The sequence below is a fragment of the Lontra canadensis genome, unplaced genomic scaffold, assembly GCF_010015895.1.
Source record: "Lontra canadensis isolate GAN:19392208 unplaced genomic scaffold, GSC_riverotter_1.0 scaffold43, whole genome shotgun sequence".
NCBI lineage: Eukaryota > Metazoa > Chordata > Mammalia > Carnivora > Mustelidae > Lontra > Lontra canadensis.
Genome location: NW_022631037.1, coordinates 1877003 through 1900072, shown reverse-complemented (window position 1 = coordinate 1900072; position 23070 = coordinate 1877003). Strand labels below are relative to the sequence as shown.

The 23070-nt window shown below is 37.0% G+C and overlaps 1 protein-coding gene across 4 annotated transcripts in view; it reads left to right on the top strand.

The window, feature by feature from the left end:
* Positions 1–533: 533 nt before the first annotated feature.
* The window catches only part of INTS2 (integrator complex subunit 2), a 44431-nt gene continuing 21894 nt past the window's right edge, over positions 534–23070 (top strand). For 2 of the 4 annotated variants that reach the window (XM_032871876.1, XM_032871879.1), the window contains exons 1-12: positions 539–628; positions 1904–2210; positions 2843–2981; positions 5039–5141; positions 6259–6372; positions 9484–9614; positions 9885–10058; positions 12391–12617; positions 14317–14442; positions 18700–18771; positions 18855–18969; positions 21985–22053. In XM_032871876.1, the coding sequence (XP_032727767.1) occupies positions 610–628; positions 1904–2210; positions 2843–2981; positions 5039–5141; positions 6259–6372; positions 9484–9614; positions 9885–10058; positions 12391–12617; positions 14317–14442; positions 18700–18771; positions 18855–18969; positions 21985–22053 (1596 nt within the window). In that variant the 5' untranslated portion in view covers positions 539–609. Of the gene's footprint in view, positions 629–671; positions 905–1903; positions 2211–2842; positions 2982–5038; positions 5142–6258; positions 6373–9483; positions 9615–9884; positions 10059–12390; positions 12618–14316; positions 14443–18699; positions 18772–18854; positions 18970–21984; positions 22054–23070 lie in introns of those variants that run through there. The other 2 variants (XM_032871877.1, XM_032871878.1) reach the window with 2 other exon arrangements.

Genomic DNA, 23070 nt, shown 5'->3' with positions numbered 1-23070 from the left:
CTACTCATTCCATAACAAGAAGCCTGTACCTCCCACTCCCCCTTACCCATTTTTCCCATCCCCCAACCCCTGACCCTAAAGTACAGAACACTGAAATTAAGATGTTTAACTTCTGACCATGAGGGTGTGAGGTCAATAGCGGAAGAAAGCTCAGGAAAAGATTAATTTTAAATTCACCTGTAAATCCTAGGATTCTAGAACTTTGGCGCTAGGAGGGCAGAGGCAGAGATGGAGAGAAGAGTACAGTCTGATTCCATTGGTGTTCCGGTCAAAGAATAGTGGAAACAACTTTAACATTTCTTTTACATACGTTACTTCATTCAAGTGCCGCAAAAATCCTATGACGATGAAGCTGCAGCTCGGGAGGGCTTAAGGACTTAATCGAAAAGGACGCAGGTGGTAAGGACGCTTTGGAGAAGACACTGGAAGCACTGTACTAAATCTCCGTGTGTAGAGTGGTGGGGTTAGGCTGGGCAACAGCGGGGAGGAAGGGGTGGGGCCGCGCACGCGCACTATCGCATCAACGCCGACGTCTCTGGGTTTCCTTTCGCAGCCCGCGGTCCTCTCAGTTCAGTACGGTGGCCGACGGGAGCCAGGCGCTGGGGATGAATGAAGGTGCTGGATGAAGGTTGAAACAGCCCGCTCCGCTTTCTCTTCCCTTCAGTGCGGGTTCTTTCTTTGTGCTTGTGCGGTGTCCCCACACAGCCTATCGCACTGCCGACCCCACTGATCCAGGCGTCTGGGTTTTTGGTTCCTGGGACGACTCAGGGCACAGCTAGGGTTGGCGAATCGGGATTTTCGCCTAGGCCCAACTTCGGTTCGCGCTCTTGATTTCTACAGCGTCCCGCCTCTAGGGCGCGGAATCCGTGTTGGGTCCCGGGAGGTTGGAGGGCAAATCTGAAAGGTATGACAGAGCTTCCGCCTCTCAGGCCTTAGCGCGTTCCCCGGTTCATGTCGGTCACTGGCCTCACATTTCTCTGCCAGAGCGACTGGTTAGTTCTCGTTACGCTGAGGGCGAGACCTGTGAGCACACACAGGTCTTGGTGCCTCTGCTCTCTCAGCCCGCCCTTCTGTTAAAAGGGCAGCTCCTCTTGCTTAAAAACTAAGTAACTTTTCTGCTCAGGGCTCTGTTAACCCACGATTTTGCTAGTCTGTGGGTTTTAGAGGGGATAGCTTTGGCCACCTACTCCCTGCCTTTTTTTTTGGCGGGGGGGGGAGGAAGTCTGATTACTAGTGAAGACCGAGAAGTGCCCAGGTGGAACTCCTCTTTCTCACATAGTGAATTGCATCTCCATAGCTGTTTTTCTACCCATGCAACACAAGGGACATTAGGATAGTGTTATGATCTCCAGAACGTTGCATCTGGCATTGCTTTTGGCTAATGAGATTTAGCTTCTATTGACTTGTGGAGGGTGGGAAGAGAAGCCTAACAGTTCTTTACATTTGTTGAGTAGGCATAAGAAACTAAAGAGGTGCGGAAGAGGAACATTCTTTAGTACTCATTTTTATTTGCATTGTGGTACTCGGATGGTGGATGCAGTGGAGAAAGTCTTGGACTGGGATTTAACAGATGAGGGTTCAGCCTTGGATTTTGCCACTAGCTAGTCATCACTGTATGCCTGTTACTTAATCTCTCTGGGCTTCATATTTCTTCTTTGCAAAATAAGTATTAGAACAGAAGATTCCTAGGGCTGGAGGAAATATAAATGTACTGCGTTTTCTTTCTCACTTTTTAGGTGGGAGTAAAAACATAGGGAGCCTTTAATTGTGCCAGAAACATAGCCAGCATGGGAACCTATTAAAAAAAGACCACATTTCTCAGGGTTTTTAAAGAGGGGCCATTCATACATGCAGGAGTTATACCTACTTTCCTTTTTTTTTTTTTTTTTTTTTAAATCATTAGGATCGACAGTGATAATGGCTGAGTGTACAAGTCTTCAGTTTGTCAGCCCTTTTGCTTTCGAGGCAATGCAGAAGGTGGATGTTGTTCGGTTGGCATCTTTAAGTGATCCGGAATTAAGACTTCTCCTGCCCTGCTTGGTGCGGATGGCACTCTGTGCTCCTGCTGACCAGAGCCAAAGCTGGGCTCAGGATAAAAAACTGATCCTTCGTCTTCTCTCTGGAGTGGAAGCTGTCAATTCCATTGTTGCGTTGTTGTCTGTGGATTTTCATGCTTTAGAACAGGATGCCAGCAAAGAACAGCAGCTTAGGTAATGTTGTGTTATATAATATGTGGTTTGGGATTTACTTAGATTGTCAAAGAAGAGGGAATCAAATATTTCTTTGGAGCTTTTAGGACTTTTTATTGGATGTATTCTCCTGGAAAAGATTGAGAATCTAAACTTTGGAGAGCATTTTACCTAGTTCTTTTCTATTTATAGCTAGAATCTTTTGAATTCTGTATTCTAAAATGTGTAGAGAAGTTTGGCTACATATACTGTTGCTTTCATGCTAAACTGATTAGATCGGTTACTCAACGGAAAGTGGGAGGGTAAGTTCCCCTAGAATAAAAGTATTTATTGGAATCACCCAGGAGGCTTTTTGAGCTTAACATTGATTTCCCAAAATTCTGGGCATTTGTTTGGTTCTTCCCCACCCATTGTGAATCCAATATCGAGCCACTGTTGTTCATCGAAGTAGCTGTCAACTATTAGTTGGAGTCTATATAAGTTGTGAATCCCTGAAATAGGCAAACTAAATAGTATTTCAGAACTATTACATTCATGAAATGTATGAAAAGAATTAATACATTCTTTTGTAGATTATTTCAACTAAAGATAATTTTATATTATTTCTGTCAGTGTTCTCATGATTGTTGTTTTACACATTTGTACCTTATTAGGCATAAACTTGGAGGAGGCAGTGGTGAGAGCATCCTGGTATCACAGCTTCAGCATGGATTGACTTTGGAGTTTGAACACAGTGATTCACCTCGTCGGTTGCGTCTTGTGCTTAGTGAACTGTTGGCAATTATGAACAAGGTGCATTTATTTTAATCACACATCAGAATATGCATGATTTGATGTCTACACATAGAAAGTAGAAACGGGGGATGCTTGGGTGGCTCATTTGGTTAAGTTTCTGCCTTCAGCTCAGGTCATGATCCCAGAGTTCTGGGGTTGAGTTCAGCATGGGGCTCCTTGCTCATCAGGGAGCCTGTTTTTTTTTCTGCCTGCCCCTCCCCCTGCTTGTCCTCTCTCTCTCTCTCTCTCTCTCTCTGACAAATAAATAAGTAAAATCTTAAAAAGAAAAAAAAGAAAGTAGAAACAGCCTAGAAAACAGCCAAGTTGCAACCTCTTTTACACATATTTCTATTTGTTTTGAAAGTGTTTTCCTTTTAAAGGTTTAAAAGGATATTATATACCTACCTTTCTTTCTCTACTATTTTCTTTTTTTTTTTTTTTAAATATTTTATTTATTTATTTGAGAATGAGAGAGAGAGAACATGAGAGGGGGAAGGTCAGAAGGAAAAGCAGACTCCCTGCTGAGCAGGAAGCCCGATGAGGGCCTGGATCTTGGGACTCCACGATCATGACCTGAGTCTAAGGCCGTTGCTTAAGCAACTGGGCCACCCAGGTGCCCTCTTTCTCTACCACTTTCTCTCACTTATACCGACTCTGTATTTTCTACTGTAGAGAATTTTTTTCTCTGTGGACTCCATACAATGACTTCTTGATATCTAGAAGGGTACCTAGCTCAAGACTTCTACAAATTACCAAATTTGATAATATCTTTATAGGATATGATTTCCCTCATAAAATATTATAAAACGTAACTGAAAAATTTAAGTGATTCCTTTAGACACTGAATGAGCACTCATTATCTCACACAACAGTGAACAGGGAATATCAAAGCTGAATTGGATGTAGGATTGTTGGCTAGCCTTACTCGCTAGATGGCTGAATTGCTTCTATACTACAGAAAGCTATTCAACTTCGCATGTCAGGAAAATGATAGATTACTTAGTTCATGGACCTTTGGGTAATTATGATTAATTGAAATTCTGAATTTAAATTTGTGCATGTCAGGGGTCTACTATAAAAAGAGTTAAGCTGGATCTTCATATTAAGATGGCTTATATATTAAGCCCAGAGTTTCAGAGGGAAAAGTTTTTTTTTTTTACTTATTTACTATTATTTACTGTTAGAATTTCAAGGTCAGTTCCTCTTAATAATAAAGTTTAGTTTTGTAAACTGTGGACCAAACAACTCTAAGTTCTGTTTCCAAAGAAAATACTGGTGGTTGCGGAGGTGCAGTTAGTTAGTTTTAGATAGTCTTTCAGATACATTAGAAATCTTTATTTTTTAAATTTTTTTCTTAAAATTTGTTTCTTTAATTCCCGTATATGTGTTACAAATCTTTTAAAAAAGGTTTTTCTATTACAAACAGTTATTTCTTTCTATTCTTTTCTACTGTACTATGGGCTTAATTTCAATCAGTATTTTTCCACCATCTTTTTCTTAATATCTAACTTATAGATCTAGTAAAGTAAGAAAGGAAAAAGACCTTTCTCCTCTGGGAGGTTTCCAATATTTCAGTTCAGAACTCTTCAGGAAATGGGAAGTGTGATGAAACTACTATAGGAGATTTTTAAAAATTTAGTAGGTACTTATGTTGATCTACATTTTTATTTTTTGTTTTTCCTACAGTTAATTTGCTATTGAACATACTTTATATTTGTTATACTGCTTTAAGGTTTCCATTTCTTGCCTTTTTTTTTTTTGAGCTATAACTTTTGTAGGTAGCATTTCTAGTTCATTTGTTTGGCTTGTCTTACCTTTAATTCCAGATGTCTCCAAATATTTATATAGAAATACATTACTGAGCCCCATATTGCCATATCTGAATAATAATGTCACAGTGATTAAAATGGCTCAAATTCATCAAATATTGCATATTCTGCTGCAGTATATTAATGACATATTTAGAAACATGGTCTGTAAACTCAATAAATAATTATAAAAATACTAAAGGATTTAGTACATTATCTGAAATTAATAGAATTCATCATTTCTTTTTTTTCTTTTTCTTTTTTAAGGTGTCTGAGTCCAGTGGAGAATTTTTTTTTAAGTCATCTGAACTATTTGAGAGTCCAGTCTATTTGGAGGAAGCTGCAGATGTACTTTGTATTTTACAAGCAGGTACTATAATGACTGCTAAGATACATTATGTTCATAGGTTCTTATTAAATGGTACCGTGTAACTTCTTAACTTGGAAATTGTGTTATTTTATATAAACATTTTATATATTTAATAACAGTGCACCTTAATATGTTAAGACGAAAGTGGCTAGCAGTAGAATAGTGATTAAGTAAATTATATTATTTCCACAGTATAGCATGTCATACAGCCATTAAGTAGTGTATTTGAAGGAATTTAATAATCTGTTAAAAAAGGTCATAATCTGTAAGTGAAAAAAGCAAAGGGTAAATAAGTAGACTATAATCCCAATTATCTTTTTTTTTTTTTTTAAGATTTTATTTATTTATTTGACACACAGAGAGAGATCACAAGTAGTCAGAGCAACAGGCAGGGGGCGGGGGAAGCAGGCTCCCCACTGAGGAGAGAGCATGATGTGGGGCTCGATGCTAGGACCCTGAGATCATGACCTGAGCTGAAGGCAGAGGCTTCAACCCACTGAGCAACCCAGGCGCCCCTATAATCCCAATTATCTTAAAGTTAAGATAATACTTGTGGGGGAATTGAAATATTTCAAATTACTAACTTTGAACAATTGGATTAGAAAGATCGAGGACATAAAAAAGCCAAGATTTTCATGAAAATCCCTCTTGCCCAGCACCGTCCAGTGTAGCAGTGGCAGTGATACATGTTGGGCTTTCCAGTACAGTAGCTACTAGCCACGTGTGGTTACGAATTACTTGAAATGGGGCTACCGGGACTGAACTATTTTTAATTTTATTTAATTTGGATTAATTAATTAATTAATTAATTTTTTGGAAGGATTTTATTTTTAAGTTATCTCTACACCCAGGGTGGGGCTTGAATTTGAATTTACAACCCTGAGATCTCAAGAGTTACCTGCTATATCCAGTGTGCCAGCCAGGCACCCCAGTTAACTTAAATTTCAATAGCCACATGTGGCTGGTGGCTATACTCCTGGACCGTTCAGCTCTTGACTGTGAAAAGAAAGTACCTTAATTGCTTTTAAATCACATTTGTGAAATGTCAAAAAATGCTGATGTGTAATATGATGAAATATCACTCCTTGATAGTAACATTGACTTTGTTCTCTTGTAGAGCTCCCTTCCCTGCTTCCTATAGTGGATGTAGCTGAAGCCTTACTACATGTTAGAAATGGTGCTTGGTTCTTATGTCTTTTGGTGGCCAATGTTCCTGATAGTTTTAATGAAGGTAAATGTAATTTTAAAATAGGCTATTGAAGAGATTTGCTTGTGCAGATACAGGACCTGATTTTTTGAGCTAAGAAGAAATATTTATGTGCTTTTTTTTTTTTTTTTAAGAGATTTTTTTTATTTATTTGACAGAGAGAGAGATCACAAGTAGACAGAGAGGCAGGCAGAGAGCGGGGAGGGAAGCAGGCTCCCCGCTGAGCAGGGAGCCCGATGTGGGGCTCGATCCCAGAACCCTGAGATCATGACCTGAGCCAAAGGCAGAGGCTTAACCCACTGAGCCACCGAGGCATGCCTATATTTATGTCCTTTTATTTGAGATTTTCTCTTTGGAAAGTTTATTAGTGAAATATTACTGTAGAAATACTGAGTTGAGAAGATTTCAAGATTGTTTTGGGATTACAAATTTAAGTACGTTAAGTGGACAAAAAAATAATTTTTTTGTCACTAGTCACCAGTGCTATAACAGTAAAAAATACTAAAGAGCTAGAAGCTGTAATTCTATGCTCATGGACCAAAGGGAAGAAGACATATTATCTGTGAAACATCCAGCGTGCAGTGCAAGTAACATGTAATTAGAAATAGCAGCCATTAAACCCTTTGTGTTTTATAGCCTTATTTCTGTCAGTTTGCAGAAAAGTCAAAATTGAGAAAAATCAACTGAAATTTTCACCTCTATTTCAAATGACTACTGACTGAAGATTGTTGTTTGGGTCTGTGTGGTATAAAAATAAAATCATTTATTGAGCAAGGTTGTGAATTAGGAGCCAAAGAGGAAAAAGCAGTGGATGTGGTGGTCATAATTTCTAGCTTTGTCACTCACTTTTTGCGTCATCTTCATCAAGATATGAATCATGTATAAGATGAGGTATTACTAATAACATTTCCCTTACATTTCTGAGAGATTTATTAAATATCACAAGATACGTAAAAGTCCTTTGTAAAAACTGTGCTATTGCTGGTTTTCTGTCTACATATTTTACCAGTTACTGAGAGAGGAGTGCTGATGTCTCCCAACATAACTGTGGCTTTGTCTGTTCCTCTTTTCATTTTGTCAGTTATGCTTCATTAATTTTGAAGCTGTGATTGGGTCCATGTACATTTAGGATTGTTATATCTTTATGATGAGTTGAGCCTTTTTCTTTTTCATTATGATATGTGCTTCATTATCCCTGGTAATGTATCTTCTTTTGATACCCACTTAATTGAGAGAGTCATAGCAGCTTACAATTAGTATTTGCATGGTATATATCCATCTTTTTGAAAAATCTCTATCTTTAAGGTGGGTTTCTTGTAGACAAGTAGAGCTGAATCTTGTTTTTTGTAAAAAATGTAGTTATAGTCTGTCCTTTTTAATTGGAGAGTTTAGACCGTTTACACAGATCATTTAATGTGATTATTGTGGTAGTTAGACTTAAGTGTATCATCTTGCAATTGTTTTCTGTTTCCTTTTTCCCTTTTACTTTCTTCATTTGGATTGAAATTTTTAGGATTCCATTTTATCCCCACTACTGTCATATTAGCTATATGTTTTGCTTAATCTTTTTCTTTGCATTTTTATTTCTTAATTTATTGTTGTCAGGTTTAAAGTATGCATCTTTGGGGGACCTGCGTGGATTAGTCAGTTAAGTGTCTGACTTTTTTTTTTTTTTTTAAAGACTATTTATTTGAGAGAGAGAGTGTGAGTGGGGCGGGGGAAGAGCAGAGGGAGAGGGACAAGCAGGCTTTGTGCTGAGCATACACCCCAAGGTAGGTCTCGATCCCACAACCCTGAGATCATGACCTGAGCTGATATCAAGAGCTGGTCGCTCAACTGACTGAGCCACCCAGGCGCCCCAAGCTACCAACTCTTGATCTCAGGATCATGAGTTTAAGCCCTGTGTCGGGCTCCACAGAGAGTCTACTTAAGAAAAAATAATTAAACTACAACAACAAAAATAAAGTATGCATCTTTAACTTATGGCAGTCTACTTTCAATGATTTTATACCTCTTCACATATAATGTAATATACTTCTCTATTTTCCCCTCTTGTCCTTTGTGCTACTTTAAAATTTTAGAGTGAGAGTGTGACTTGGGAGAGAAGGGTAGAGGGAGAGGGAAAGAGAGAACCCTAAGCAGGTGTCATGCTCAATGAGAAGCCTGATCTGGGGCTCAGTGTCATGACCCTGAGATCATGACCTGAGCCAAAATGAGGTCTGACGCTTCACAGACTGAGCCACCCAAGTGTCCCACTTCATACTTTTTGGGGTTCCACATTTCCATCTGATATAATTTCCCTTTAGCTTCAAATACTTTCTTTAACATGTCTTATAGTTCAGGTTTGCTGGTAACAAATTTTTCTAGCTTTTTAAATTTGTTTGTTTTTATTTTTAATAATATTTTATTTTCTTAAATAATCTCTATACCCAGTGTGGGCCTCAAACTTAACCTGGAAATCAAGAGTCATACACTCTACCTACTGAGCCAGCCAGGCACCGCTTTCTTTTTTAATCTGAAAAAACAAACAAACAAGCAAAAAACAACACTCAAACCTGATTTTGTCTTCATTCTTCAAAGATATTTTTCACTGGGTATAAAATATTAGGGTGACATTTTCTTTTAGCTCTTTAAAGATGTCATTCTGTTGTCTGTGGTAGTTTTGATTTCTGTTCCTCTGTACATAATGTTTGGGGGTTTTTTGCTGGCTGCTTTTATTTATTTTTCCTTTTTGGCTACTTTAAAGATTTTCTCTTTTCTACTGGTTTTCAGAAATTTGATTATGATGGGTCTCGATATGATTTTCTTTGTGTTTATCCTGCTTGAGCTTCTGTGATTATAGTTATCAAATTTGAAAAAATTTCTTCAAATATATTTTTGTCTTCCATTTTCTTTTTCTTTGAGACTGTAATTATATTTGACTACCTGATGTTGCCCCACAGGTCACTGTTCATTTTTTGTCTCTTTTCATTCTGTGCTTTATTTTGACTAGTTTCTATTGCTGTGCTTTCAAATTCCCTGATCATTTTCTTCTGTAGTGTCTGTGCCACATAAATGATTAATTAAAAGGCTGAAGAAATTGTTTCTAACATCTTACTTGAAAGCTTAAAGTAATAGCTGATATTAAATGTTCAGTTTGCAGGGGTCTGATTAAAAATGGAGAACGGCAAGATGAAGAAAGTCTTGGAGGAAGGCGCAGGACAGATGCCCTACGCTTCTTATGTAAAATGAATCCTTCTCAGGCCCTCAAAGTTCGAGGGATGGTGGTAGGAGATTTTATTATTTTTATGAGACAAAAGCCTTTGTATTATGATCAGGAACTTTCTCAAGGTAGTTTTAGAATCTTGTAGCAATTTGAAATTATAATTGTATATTGGATTATATTATTATAATTATTATTACCATCCTCTCTGGGTTTTTATGTTTTGGATATGTCTTCTTCTAAACTTCAGAAGCTTTAAAACATCTAAACACTTAAGTGTCCTGGCCCTTTTCCTTATGATACTCAGTTCAGTTTGTTTTCTTCACTGTGTTAGGTGGAAGAATGTCACTTGCCAGGGCTTGGAGTGGCTTTGACATTGGATCACACTAAAAATGAAGCTAGTGAAGATGGAGTGAGTGACTTGGTTTGTTTTGTTAGTGGTTTGCTTCTTGGAACAAACGCGAAAGTCCGGACTTGGTTTGGAACTTTTATCCGAAATGGACAGCAGGTGAGGGTTTAAAGATCTTCTAGGCTAAGAATAAGTTATTTTGGCAACTAATAAAAGAGGAAGAAACACTTCTAGAATGATGTCATTAGACCAGTGGTTCTCAACACTTTAAGTCTCAGGAACTCCTGACATTTTAAATCCTGGAGGGCATTAAAGAGCTTTTGTTTATGTGCTTTTATCTGTTGATATTTACCATATTAGAAATGAAAACTGAAATATTTACTCAATTCATTTATTTTAATTTTTTTATTTTTAAAGATTTTATTTATTTATTTGAGAGAGAGTGAATGAGAAGGAGCAGGGGGAGAGGAGAGGGGTGATAGGCAGAGGGAGAAGGAGAAGTAGCCTCTCTGCTGAACAGAGAGCCTGACATGGAGCTCAACCCCAGGACTCTGGGTTCATGACCTGAGCCAAGGGCAGATGCTTAACCAACTGAACCACCCAGGTGCCCTTACTTAATTCATTTAAAAATAACAATAATAACCATATTAAATATGAACATATTTTTAATGAAAAATGAACATATTTTCCAAAAATTTAGTGAGAAGAGTACATTTTTGCATTTCTCTTTAATGTCTGGCTCAATAGAACCTTTGGAAAACTACATTGTACGCTTATGAGAAAATGAGAGTAGAAATGGCCAGTAATGTTTAAGGATAGGTTTTTGACCTCTGGACCCTCTGAAAGAGTTTTGGGAATCACTAGTGTTCTGGGTTAGATTCATCATCAAAATAAGTTATTATAGTCTGTAATTTTAATATATATTTTTTATTGTAGTAAAATATATATAAAATGAAATTTAGCATTTTAATCCTTTGTAAGTTTTGCAACCATCATCACTGTTCATTTTCAGAACTTTTTCATCATCTTAAAAAGAAACTCTACCCATTAAACAATTCCTCGTTCTTCCTTCCTTCCAGCCTCTGGTAACTTTTTCCTACTTTCTATCACTATGAATTTGACTGTTCTAGTTACCTCAGATAAGTGGAATCACACAGCAGTTCTCTTACTGAGTTTGGCTTGTTTTAGTTATCATAATGTTTTCAAAGTCCATGCATGTTGTAGTGTATGTTTTTAAGGTTGACTAATATTCATCGTATGTATATACCACATGTTAATTTGTTTATTCATCTATTGATGAATATATATTATATTTTGCAATTGTTTTTAAGTCACAAAATTTTTACTTTTTCAAAGAACATTTCTGGTGGAGTGGTGGAGTACCTGCGTGGCTCAGTCGGCTTCGGCTTAGGTCATGATCTCAGGGTCCTGGGGTTGAGCCGACTGAGCCACCTAGGTGCCCCTTAAGCTTTGCTTTTTAAGGGAAGTGAACAATGTCATATACTTAATATATGTCAGGCGCTGTGTTAAGCACTTTGAGATGTCCATCTTGTTTGTAAGTGTCCTTTGTGTGCAGTAAATTTCTTATTTGAACCTAATGCTATTAAAGCAGGTTTATCATATTTTAGTTAGAAACACCCTAAAAATAATTAACATTTGCCTAGTTCTTTACAGTTTCGAACTGCTTTCATATGTGTGATCTTTGTTCATTTGTCTACTTAAAAGATACTGAGTGCTTGCTCTGTATCAGGCACAGTGGTAGGCCCTGCCAAGTAATAGATGACTAAAACATTATCCTTGCCTGAAGAACTGTGAGGGTGATAGACTTCTAAACTCCTAATTACAACAGCCTTGGGAATTAAATATTATTAATAAAATATTTACTTCCTTGTCACTAAAAAAATGGGGTTTGGGGCACGTGGGTAGATTAAAGCCTCTGCCTTTGACTCGGGTCATGATTCCAGGGTCCTGGGATCGAGCCCCGCATTGGGCTCTCTGCTTGGCAGGGAGTCTGCTTCTCTTCCTCTCTCTCTGCCTGCCTCTCTGCCTACTTGTGATCTCTGTCAAATAAGTAAATAAAAATCTTAAAAAAAAATTTAAAAATGGGGTTCAGAGAGGTAAGCATACATAATCAATGGCAGAGCTATCTTTTAAACCCAAGATGTTGTGTCTCTGTATCACAGATGACTATATCACAGATGACTCCTTTAGTCATTATGTATTTGAAAGTACCATTTAAGTGAAATTTTACAATTCAGATTGTCATTAATTTAGTGTTTTCTGTAAAGCCAATCCATATTAAGGTGAGTAGAATATTCTTCAAAGTGAATTTTGAGTTTGCTCATTTGGTTAAAACTAAGATTCTGCAGTTCTGACAGCCTCTTCAAATAAGTCAATTTTAAATGTTTAATGGGGGAGCTTTGTTTGAACATCCTTTTGACTTAGTAAGTGCTCCATGGTTCCTTCCTTTTGTGGTCTATATTTTTTACAGAGAAAAAGAGAGACCAGTAGTTCTGTCCTTTGGCAAATGAGAAGGCAGCTTCTTCTGGAGTTGATGGGCATTCTCCCCACAGTAAGAAGTACCCGCATTGTGGAAGAAGCTGATGTGGAGATGGAGCCCAATGTTTCTGTGTATTCGGGGCTGAAAGAAGAGCATGTTGTGAAAGCCAGTGCGCTCTTACGTCTGTACTGTGCTTTGATGGGGATCGCTGGACTCAAGTATTCAATAATTTGATATTTTATCTTTTTATCATTTTACTTTCTTGTTTCTGTTCCCAAGAAAGTGAGCCAAAGGCCTTTTAATTGAGGATTTGGGTTTTCGACTGGGCTTAGGTAGTGGGCTGGCCTATATCAAGAGCAAAGTCCTAAGGCAAAAACATTCCCAGGTGGGATGTATCCATCTATTTTTGTCCAATTGTAAATGGAATTATGTGAATATGGGAGGGGCCAGAGCAGTTGAAGAAAACCTGTGGCTTTACCACAGCTCGACAGGACTAGACTGAATGATCTGTGAGTGATACTTTACCAAGCCCATGCACCTAGTTGAAGTAAATCTCTCCTGTCCTTTCATAACTGAGATCACGGATTATTTAAAATTGACATTTTGTGATTATTAAGCACAAGTTTCCTTATGTAGTCACTGCACTACAGCCTTTTGAATAATGTCCTCAACCACTATGCATACAGTCCTCACTTTGCGTGTCTCTGATAAGTATGAATTTCACTAACCTGGGCTTGGCATTGGCTTAGTTATTAGCACTACTCCCTCAGCAACTAATGTATCAGTTACCATGCTACATTGACCAAATAATCGCATGAAGTACAAACTTTGCGAGAGCTTTTCAAGCCACAGGTCACTCTGTAAATAACAGATGCACCTCATTTCTTTTAAAGTTGTTGGTGACTGGTCACTGCCAATCTATTAGTCAGTTGGTGAAGAGACAGGGAAGTGCAGAGTTGTACTGTTGCCTTGTCTCAGGGATAAACCCTTGTGTCATTTGACAAAAATAATTGAAAGAAGGAATTGGCCAAGAAGGATGAATGTGTCGCAAAGCAACAAAGGTGGTAACACTGGAAGTGGTGTTTGAACCAAACATAAATGTAGTTGCCGATCTTAACAATGTCAGCACTGCTGCCATTTGAGAAACCCACGATAATGTAGCCAGACAACTTAGTGAAGGTGCCCTTGTCAACCTGATTGAGGAAAGTCATTGTGGAGAAAAGGATGAAGTCCCAGAGGAGATGAAGCTGCCAAAAATCTTTGCATTAAAGGAACTCTCAGATATTTCATGACAGAACCTAACAAAGGATAAGATATTGGAATCAGAGCCAAACTTAGAAAGGGGGATGACAGTTCTTCAAGGCTTAAGAAAGAGGTTCACTCAACATTATAAGATATATAATGAGCAGAAGGCAAGGGCTTTTCAAACTATTCTTGACAAGTTTTTTTTTTTTACAAAGAAAACACTTTAATTTCCAATATTTGTAATATTTTCAGTTATAGAGCACTATATAAATATTTGCTATTTTTTTCACCTCCCTATGCATTATGACTGACAGAAAGTTTTTAATGTTTTGGCAAACTTTAAAGGTTAACTTTTAACTTTTAACAGTTAACTTTCCCCATTGATTTTCTCGATCACGATGTGTAGTTTCAGCTTGCGTGCTTACTTTTATAGTCTTCTGCTACTGTGCCAAGTGAGGATTGTGTGTATTTGTGTCTGAGGAAAAGCACTGGTGGTAAGCGCAGCAGTTTTGCTTTGACCGACTGAAGATTGTAAAGGTTTTAGAAATAGGAAGGTATCATTATAACGCTCAGAATTTCTGTCTGAAAAGTCCAACTTGTGGGAAGTCCCTTTTTCTTCCTTCTTCTCTCGACTAAGAAAAGTAAAACCTAATAATCTATTCCTTTTTTTAGACCAACTGAGGAAGAAGCTGAGCAGTTGCTGCAGTTGATGACCAGCCGTCCTCCTGCTACACCAGCTGGGGTTCGCTTCGTTTCGCTTTCCTTTTGTATGCTGTTGGCCTTTTCTACACTTGTCAGGTACCTTCCTATAAAGCTTGCTCTGTTTTCTGAAGGTCTGCTTTTGCTTATTTATGAAAATGCACATGTAGCATTAATCAGGAGCTTACTAGAAAAATGGACAGTGGTATCACCTTTTAGTAAATGGTGTGGTAGCATCTACTGGATGTCAGTTAAAGGAGTCATACTAGTTCTTCAAGATTTGGGAAGGCAAATAGCAGCCCCTGTACCCTTCCATCCTGTTTCCCCTTCCCTTGAGGCAACTTCTTTCAACTTCCTTCAGTTCTTTTAGCCGATGCTTTTGGTTTTTTCACTTCCGCATCTTTAAATAACATGTTTGATTTGCTGTATTTTTGGTGTTTCAGTTTTAGGAGTAATTGTGGATTTCCTACAATGAAAGATGAGGAATTAGTTGTCTCTTTCTTGTCTTCCCCCCGACCCAGCGTATCTCCTTATCCTTCCCATCTCCCCGTTGTCCCAGTACAGTTATATTGCAAGTTCGCTTTGACAAATATATAGTTGTTCATATTGCCTCTGTTGTTCATTTTGTTAGCCATGTAACAGATGATAGCTTTTCTTCTGTAAAACTTGCTTTTGTCTTAATAATTATCCCGTGTTTTGTCTGTTTTTCATTTGCTCTTTCGTTCTGAGTACTTAATGTTAATGCAACTTCAATATCTGCCAATCTGAACCTCCCTTCAAAATCTTCAGACTCCTTATTCTGTCAACTTTATTTTCTTAAGGAAGCTCTCCTGACTCTCTGAACTGGTTACTTCTACATCTGGTACACAGCTCTCATCCTGGAATTGCTCTTCACTATTATTTTCAGGACTTACTTCACATCTCCTTTGTTGGATCTTCTGCTTCCTGCATCTTCCATCTCTCTCTCTCTCTCTTTTTTAAGGTTTTATTTTAATTTATTAATTTTTTAAAAAGATTTTACTTTATTTGTGAGAGAGAATGAGAGTGAGACCACAAGCAGGGGGAGTGTCAGAGGGAGAGGGAGAAGCAGGCTCCCTGCTGAGCAGACAGCCTGATGTGGATTCAATTCAGGACCCTGGGGCCATGACCTGAGCTGATGGCAGAAGCTTAACCGACCGAGCCACCCAGGCACCCCAGGATTTTATTTTATTTTATTTTATTTTTTGGATTTTATTTTTTAAAGTAATCTGTACACCCAATGTGGGCTTGAATTTATAATCCCAAGATCAAGAGTTGCATGCTCTACTGACTGAGCCAGCCAGGCACCGCAACACATGTCCGTTTTTTAAATTGCTTTCTCATTTTGCTTCTTTAGCATGGGTATGTGGGAGGTCAGTTATTTTGAGACTGGGTATTTCTGAAAATGTCTTTATTCTACTTTAGCATTTGATTGACAGTTTCATAGGGTTTAGAATTTGGGGTTGGAAATAATTTCCTTTGAGAATTTTAAAAATCTTGCTGCATTGTCTTCTGACTTCTAGTGTTGCTGTTGAGAAATCTGATGACATTCTGATTCTTGTTTTTTTTTTTTTTTGTGCAGCCTGTTTTTTTTTTGTTGTTGTTTGTTTTGTTTTTTTTTTTAATATGGAGACATGAAGGATTAGCTTTTTGTCTCTAGGGTTTTGAAATTTTTGGATGGTATACCTGCTTTTATCTATTGTGGTAGATATTCAGTAAACTCTTTCAACCTGAGAACTCATGTCCTTCAGTTCTAGGAAATTTTCTTAAACTTATTTGTTGTCAGTGTTCCACATGACTATTTTTCCTATCCCAAACCTTCTCTTATTTGGATATTGGACTTCCTGAAATGATTATCTTATTTTCTTATCCTTCCTATTTTCCTTATCTTTGTCTTGTTCTGCTTTTTAAAAAACAGCTTAGTTGAGAGACCTTTTGCATACCATAAAATTTGCCCATTTTAAAGTGTACAATTTAGCAGTTTTAAGTATATTTATAAAGTTGTACAAACATTACCACAATCTAATTTGGGAACATTTTTATCACTTTAAAAAGATACTGCTTATTCTACCATCAAAGGATTTGTTTTCAACTTCCAATCCTCTGTCATTTTTGACATCTAAGAGCTCTTTTTTTTTGTTTTCTGGTTATTTCTTCTATACGGTAGCTGTTGCTTCATGGTGCCATGATTTCTCTGATATTAATCATAATGATTGAAGAGGTTTTATTAGTACTGTTGTTTTCTCTAAGGTTTTTTTTTCCCTGCTTTTTTTGGGTCTCTATTTTTCAAGTTAGAAACTTTTTTTTCAGGGCTTTGATCATCCTAGATTGTTATATTTAAGTGTAGGAGGGGTGCCTGGATGGCTCAGTGTGTTGAGTGTCTGGGTCTTGATTTCGGCTCAGGTCATGATCTCAGGGTTGTGAGATGGAGCTCCTTGTGGAGCTCCCTCTCTCTTTCACTCTCTCAAATAAATATTTTTAAAAAAGAGTAAGAAACTAAAAAGCAGATTGAATCTTTTTATGCATAGGTGGCTCTTTGAGAAACTATTGGGCTTATCAGATTCTTAGAGAAGACTTTTGTCTTACCTGGAGAATAAAGAACTGACAAGAAACCCATAAGCAAAGTTAAGGGCTGGGAGATCTGAATCTGCAGTATGATCATTCACTTAATTCTACTTTTAGAATGGTGTCGCAAATATCCCTGGTTGATCTCAGTTCAGAGACACCCTCTTTCACCATTTCCAGAGCACAAATCTCCCATCTTCTTTCTGCTGGGGGGTGGGAATTCATCTAATTGTGTGGAATGGAGGAGGTGATGTGGAGGTTTGCTACCTATATAGACTGTTGATCTTTTTAGTTAAGTCAGTCTTCACTCTCCCTCCCAGAACTCCGTGGAACTGTCAGTTCCTGACAGAATCTTTGGGGATTCTGTGGTGTAAAGTGGATTGGCTTTTCCCTCCTGCTAGTCTAGTATTCTGCTTTCTTGGGTCTGCTGAATTAGTTACCACTCTTCTCTGTCTGTTCTTGCTTCCAGTATTTTGTGTTGTTGTCCCTCAGCATCATCTTATGCATTTATGAGTTTTTAGGAAAATCCCTTTAATGTAGTTTAGAGTTTTAGTAGGGTGTGAAAATAGGTAATAAAATGAAGTGCTCTCTTTTCTCTTTACCTGAAGTAATTGCTAAAATTGTAATCTTCCTTGCTTCTAGAAGGTGGGTATTTCTATTTGTATTTTTGGATAGGAGAGTTGAAGTTCAGAAGGATCATTTAAATTTCTTGTTTGAGATCACATTACCAGTCATTAATAGAGGTAGGATTCCTTCTGAGCTCTCCCATGCCCTAAAGGCTGTTACCTTTCTACTATATAATGCTGTCTTTTATCAGTGGAATGGTTTAGGTATAGTTGAGAATGACCTTTTAAATTTTCTTAGCTTGGGATAGCAGCAGGCTTTTTAGTTGCTTTTTATTTTACTCATTTACACTGCAGTAAGTAGAAGAAAATAAAAAATTATTTTCACAAGTCAAAGTTGACTTGTATCTTTCAAGGTAAGTCTAGGAATTCCCTATTAAAACATTGTTGGTACCTTTTTATAATCATTTTTTATGTTTCATGACCCCTTGGCTCTTTTTTCTTTTTCTTTGACTAGGGATCACTTATTTCTCTTTAATTTTGAGTTCTGCTCAAAATGTTTCTGTAAATTAAATTTTATTTTCCTTGTTACTTCTCTAGTACTCAGTTTGAGACTTATTGATGAGTGTCTTAACTCTAGGTTTTTTTCTATATGAAATTTTAGCTATTAATATAGTTCTTCTACCGGGACGCCTGGGTGGCTCAGTTGGTTAAGCAGCTGCCTTCGGCTCAGGTCATGATCCCAGCGTCCTGGGATCGAGTCCCACATCGGGCTCCTTGCTCGGCGGGGAGCCTGCTTCTCCCTCTGCCTCTGTCTGCCTATGCTCGCTCGCTCTCCCTCTGTCGCTGAAAAATAAATAAAATCTTAAAAAAAAAAAAAAATATAGTTCTTCTACCATTTTAATCCCAGAAGGTCTTTGCTTTTCTAAAATAATAAGAGGAAGTTCACTCTCTCCAAGTTGCAGATACAGTATTTAAGCCTTTGAAAGAGTTTGTTCACATTTATAAAAGCAAAGGGTCTTACTTTTCATCTACTTCATATTTCATATGACAGTTAATGGCCATTTCAACAAGCAATTAATTTGAATGGATTATTTCAAAATAGGAAAGGAAAAAGTAATTTCTGCTAAAAATAATTCCAGAATGTTTTCTCATTCTTATGCTAGTATATCTGGTTTAAGCCAGTGGCTTTCTTGTATGTTTTATATAGTACACCTGAACAGGAGCAGCTAATGGTAGTGTGGCTAAGTTGGATGATAAAAGAAGAAGCTTATTTTGAAAGGTAAGATGACTTTATTTGTTGCAGTTATTAAGTGTTTCTTATCTTCTCTTTGGAAATTCATATTTTCTTTTTTGTTTCAACAGTACTTCTGGCGTCTCTGCTTCTTTTGGGGAGATGTTGCTATTGGTTGCTATGTACTTTCACAGCAACCAACTTAGTGCTATCATTGACTTGGTGTGTTCCACTTTGGGGATGAAGGTAATTTTCTTTTATCTTCTTTCTAAGGAAGAGAGTTCTAAACTGGGTGGTTTTTTTTTTTTGTAGTGTACAGTACATTTTTTTGTTTGTTTTATAAATAGACATTTTAAATTTTATGTTTTATTTTATTTTCATTTTATTTTATTTCTTTCAGTGTTCCAAAATTCATTGTTTATGCACCACACTCAGTGCTCCATTCAGTACGTGCCCTCCATAATGCCCACCACCAGGCTTACCCATCCCCCCATCTCCTTCCCCCCCAAAACCCTCAGTTTGTTTCTCGGAGTCCACAGTACATTTTGTTTCCATTTTGAATTAATTTTAGTTTAATAGTTTGAAATTTTCCAGGAGCTCTTAGAAAAAAATGTATATTATGAAAACATTTATTTACAAGAATAAAATATGTTCAATATAGAAAGTTGGGAAACCCCAAAATATAGAAAGCTCGGAGAACACAAAAGAAAGGAAGAAAATTATTTCATTGTTCAAGATATCAACTATACTACTGTTAACATTTTTCTGTCTGTTCTTTCTTTACATTGATATATATATTTTATAATTTAAAGAACTTAACTAATATGTGATGACATTTCCTCATATCAATAAATGTCCTTTTTTTTTTTTTTTTTTTTTTTTAAGATTTTTGTTTATTTGAGAAAGACCGAGAGAGAGAGGGTACAAGCAGGGTGAGGAGCAGAGGGAGAAACAGACCCCCCACTGAGAAGGGAGCTCAATTAAATGTTCTAATTTAATATAATGTCTCATTGACTGTATCTTGGTTCATCTTATGTACCAATCATGACTTTCTTAATGGATCCTTTCTTTTTGCCATGTAGATTTTCCAGTTTCTGAATGGTGCTTAGATGGTTATCCTTATTTACATAAATACATACAGAAGCACTCACGTGTTTATCTTTAAACAGTTTTTTTTTTTTTTTAAGAAATCTCTACACCCAACGTGGGCCTTGAACTCAGGACCCCAAGATCAAGAGTTGCGTTCTCTACCAACTGAGCTAGGCAGATGTCTCCTTTAAACAGTTTTTGGATTAGCTTCTTAGGAATAATTCTAGCAGTCAGAATATGATGATGTTAAGGTGTTTAATGAGTATTGCCAGATTACCTTTAAGAAAGATTATACCAGTTTAACTGTTCCCATCAGTGTATGAGAGTGCTAGCTAACTAGACTCTCACTACTACTGGGCATTACCATTCTTTTTTTTTAACCGTTCTTTTTAATCTTTACAATTTTGATTGATGAAAGATGGTCTCACTTATTTTGCTTTTCATCCATTACTAGTGGAATTATAGTTTTAATTTTTCTGTTTTAGTTATAGTTTATAATGGTTGTTTTTGGGGGGGTAGTTTTAAAAATCTCTGTTTTGGCTTATTCCTTTTTTTTTTTTTTAAAGATTTTTAATTTATTTATTTGAGAGAGAGAGCATGAGCAGGGAAAGAATAGAGGGAGAGGGAGACGTAGACTCCCTGCTGCGCAAGGAACCCCGTGTGGGGCTTGATCCCAGAAAACTGGATCATGTCTTGAGCCAAACGCAGATGCTTAACTGACTGAGCTATTTAGGTGCCCTTTGGCTGGTTCATTTCTTTTGTGCAGAAGCTTATCAATGTCCTAATTTTCCTATAGGGATTTTTATTGATTTATTTTTCCTCTTACTGATCAAATGGCATATACATGATATGCCATTATGTCTTATATACCATGTTTCATTGATTTCAAGGCATTTTAGTATTTTATCTAAACGCAATTTTAGTATTTTATCTAGTATTGAAATGGGGCTTTATTTTATAGTTGACTTGTAATGTAATATGGTAGTATTCCCTCCCCTCACTTTTTTTCTTGAAAAGTTATTTTTTTTTTTTCTTAAAAATTTTATTATATTTGAGAGAGAGAGAGAGTACAAGCAGGGGAAGCAGCAGACTTCCCACTGAGCAGGGAGCCTGATGTGGGACTTGATCTCAGGAGCCTGAGATCATGACCTGAGCTGAAGGCAGCCATTTAACCAACTGAGCCACCCAGGTGCCTCTTGAAATGTTACTATTAAATCAGCATATCTGATAGTCCATAGTATCTTTAAAGTGAGAAGTACAATATGTTGCAATTATTCTTCTCAGTCTTTTTGGCCATATGGAAATTATTTTTGTGAGTGTGTATAGAATATATAGTATTTCCTTTTTGGTTCCTACTTTGCTGTTACACTTAGAAATGTTTATCTTTAAAAAAAAAGTTTGGGGGTACCCTGGCTGGCTCAGTTGGTAGAGCATATGACTGGATCTTGGGGTGGTAAATTTGAGCCCCATGTTGGGCATAGAGATTACTTAAAAAAAGAAAAAAAATTTTTTTAAGATTTTATTTATTTATTTGATAGAGACACAGCGAGAGAGGGAACACAAGCAAGAGAAGTGTGAGAGGGAGAAGCAGGCTTCCCACTGAGCAGGGAGCCCAATGTGGGGCTCGATCCCAGGACCCTGGGATCATGACCTGAACTGAAGGCAGATGCTTAATGGCTGAGCCACCCAGGCGCCCCCACAAAATTTTTTTTAATGGAAAAAAATGTTTCTCTTTCTTCAGGTTTAAAGAAACGGTTAACTATATTTTCTTCTAATGTTTTTGTGGCTTCATGTTTCACATTTAAATCTTTAGTACACTCAAGTTCATTTTGGGTATGGTATCATGTGTATAGATATATATAGATATATATAAACATGCATATATATGTTTATTTATTTATTCCCCAGAAAGGTATTTCACCTTCATTTATTGAATAATCCACTTCTTGCCATTGACTTGAAAGGCTGATAGTAATATTTACTAAGTAATTTTGTATGTTGATTCAGCATCTGAGGAAAAACACTTTGATGTTGGGTTTGAGAAGCCACTTTTGAAATAGAGTATTTGAACATTAATTTTACATATCACAGCCATGTTAGAGAATACATTTATCAGAGAAAAGTGTGCTTCTGTATTTTTACTTGCTGTTAGAATTTTTTTGGTTGTTTTAGATTGTGATTAAGCCAAGCTCCTTGAGTAGGATGAAGACTATCTTCACACAGGAAATTTTTACTGAGCAGGTACTTCTTTTCACTTTATTCTTAGGTATTTCTTTAACTTTCTTTTGCAACATTCTTTGGGGGGAAAACTTGTATATCTCAGCTTAAGAGAATGCTATGGTCTTGTTCTATTCCTTTTTAGTTTCCAATGATAGTTAATTTAATCTTCATTTTTTATTAACATTTTTTTTTAAGATTTTATTTACTTATCTGAGGGAGAGAGAGAGTGGGGGGCCTAAGTGTGGGGAACAGGCAGAAGGAGAGGGACAAAGAGACTCTCCACAGAGCAGGAAGCCAGATATGGAGGCGGGGGGTGGGGGGGGGGCAATCCCAGGACCCTGAGATCATGAACTGACCCCAAGACAGACGTTTAATTGACGGAGCCACTTAGGCACCTCAGTTTATTTATCTTTTAAAATTTCTATAAAGAATCATCCCATTTACTTATTACATACAAAAGCATGCTTTAAATTTATATGTTTTGGAGATGTTGAATAAATGCTTAAGAATATGGTCTTTGGTATTGGTGGTAGGATCTCACATGGAGTAATCATTCGGGTTTGTCAGGAGAATAATAAAACTTGTTTAAAATTTTAGGCTGTAACATTCATTTTTATATAAATTATAAGCTGGGGTCTAAATTCTTTATTTTTTAAAAAAATTTTTTTAAGTAGGCTGGACATGGAACCTATTTGGGGGCTGGAACTCATGACCCGGAGATCAAGACCTGAGCTGAGATCAAGAGTTGGATGCTTAACTGACTGAGCCACTCAGGCACCCCTGAATTCTTTATTATTATATTTACATGTTCTTATTTTGCCTTAGCACTTTTGTCCATATGTAAACCTGAGGATATTTTATTTTTTCAGCAAAAGAGACAATTCTGAAATTGAAAACTAATTCCCAGATTAGTCAGTTTAAACTTGGGGTTACAAAAAGCATATATATTTCTGAAAAAATGAGATATTTGAGAATGCTCATAGATGCATAAGTGTTGCTTCTTTTAGGATAATATTCTCATCCCTATACCAAACTTTC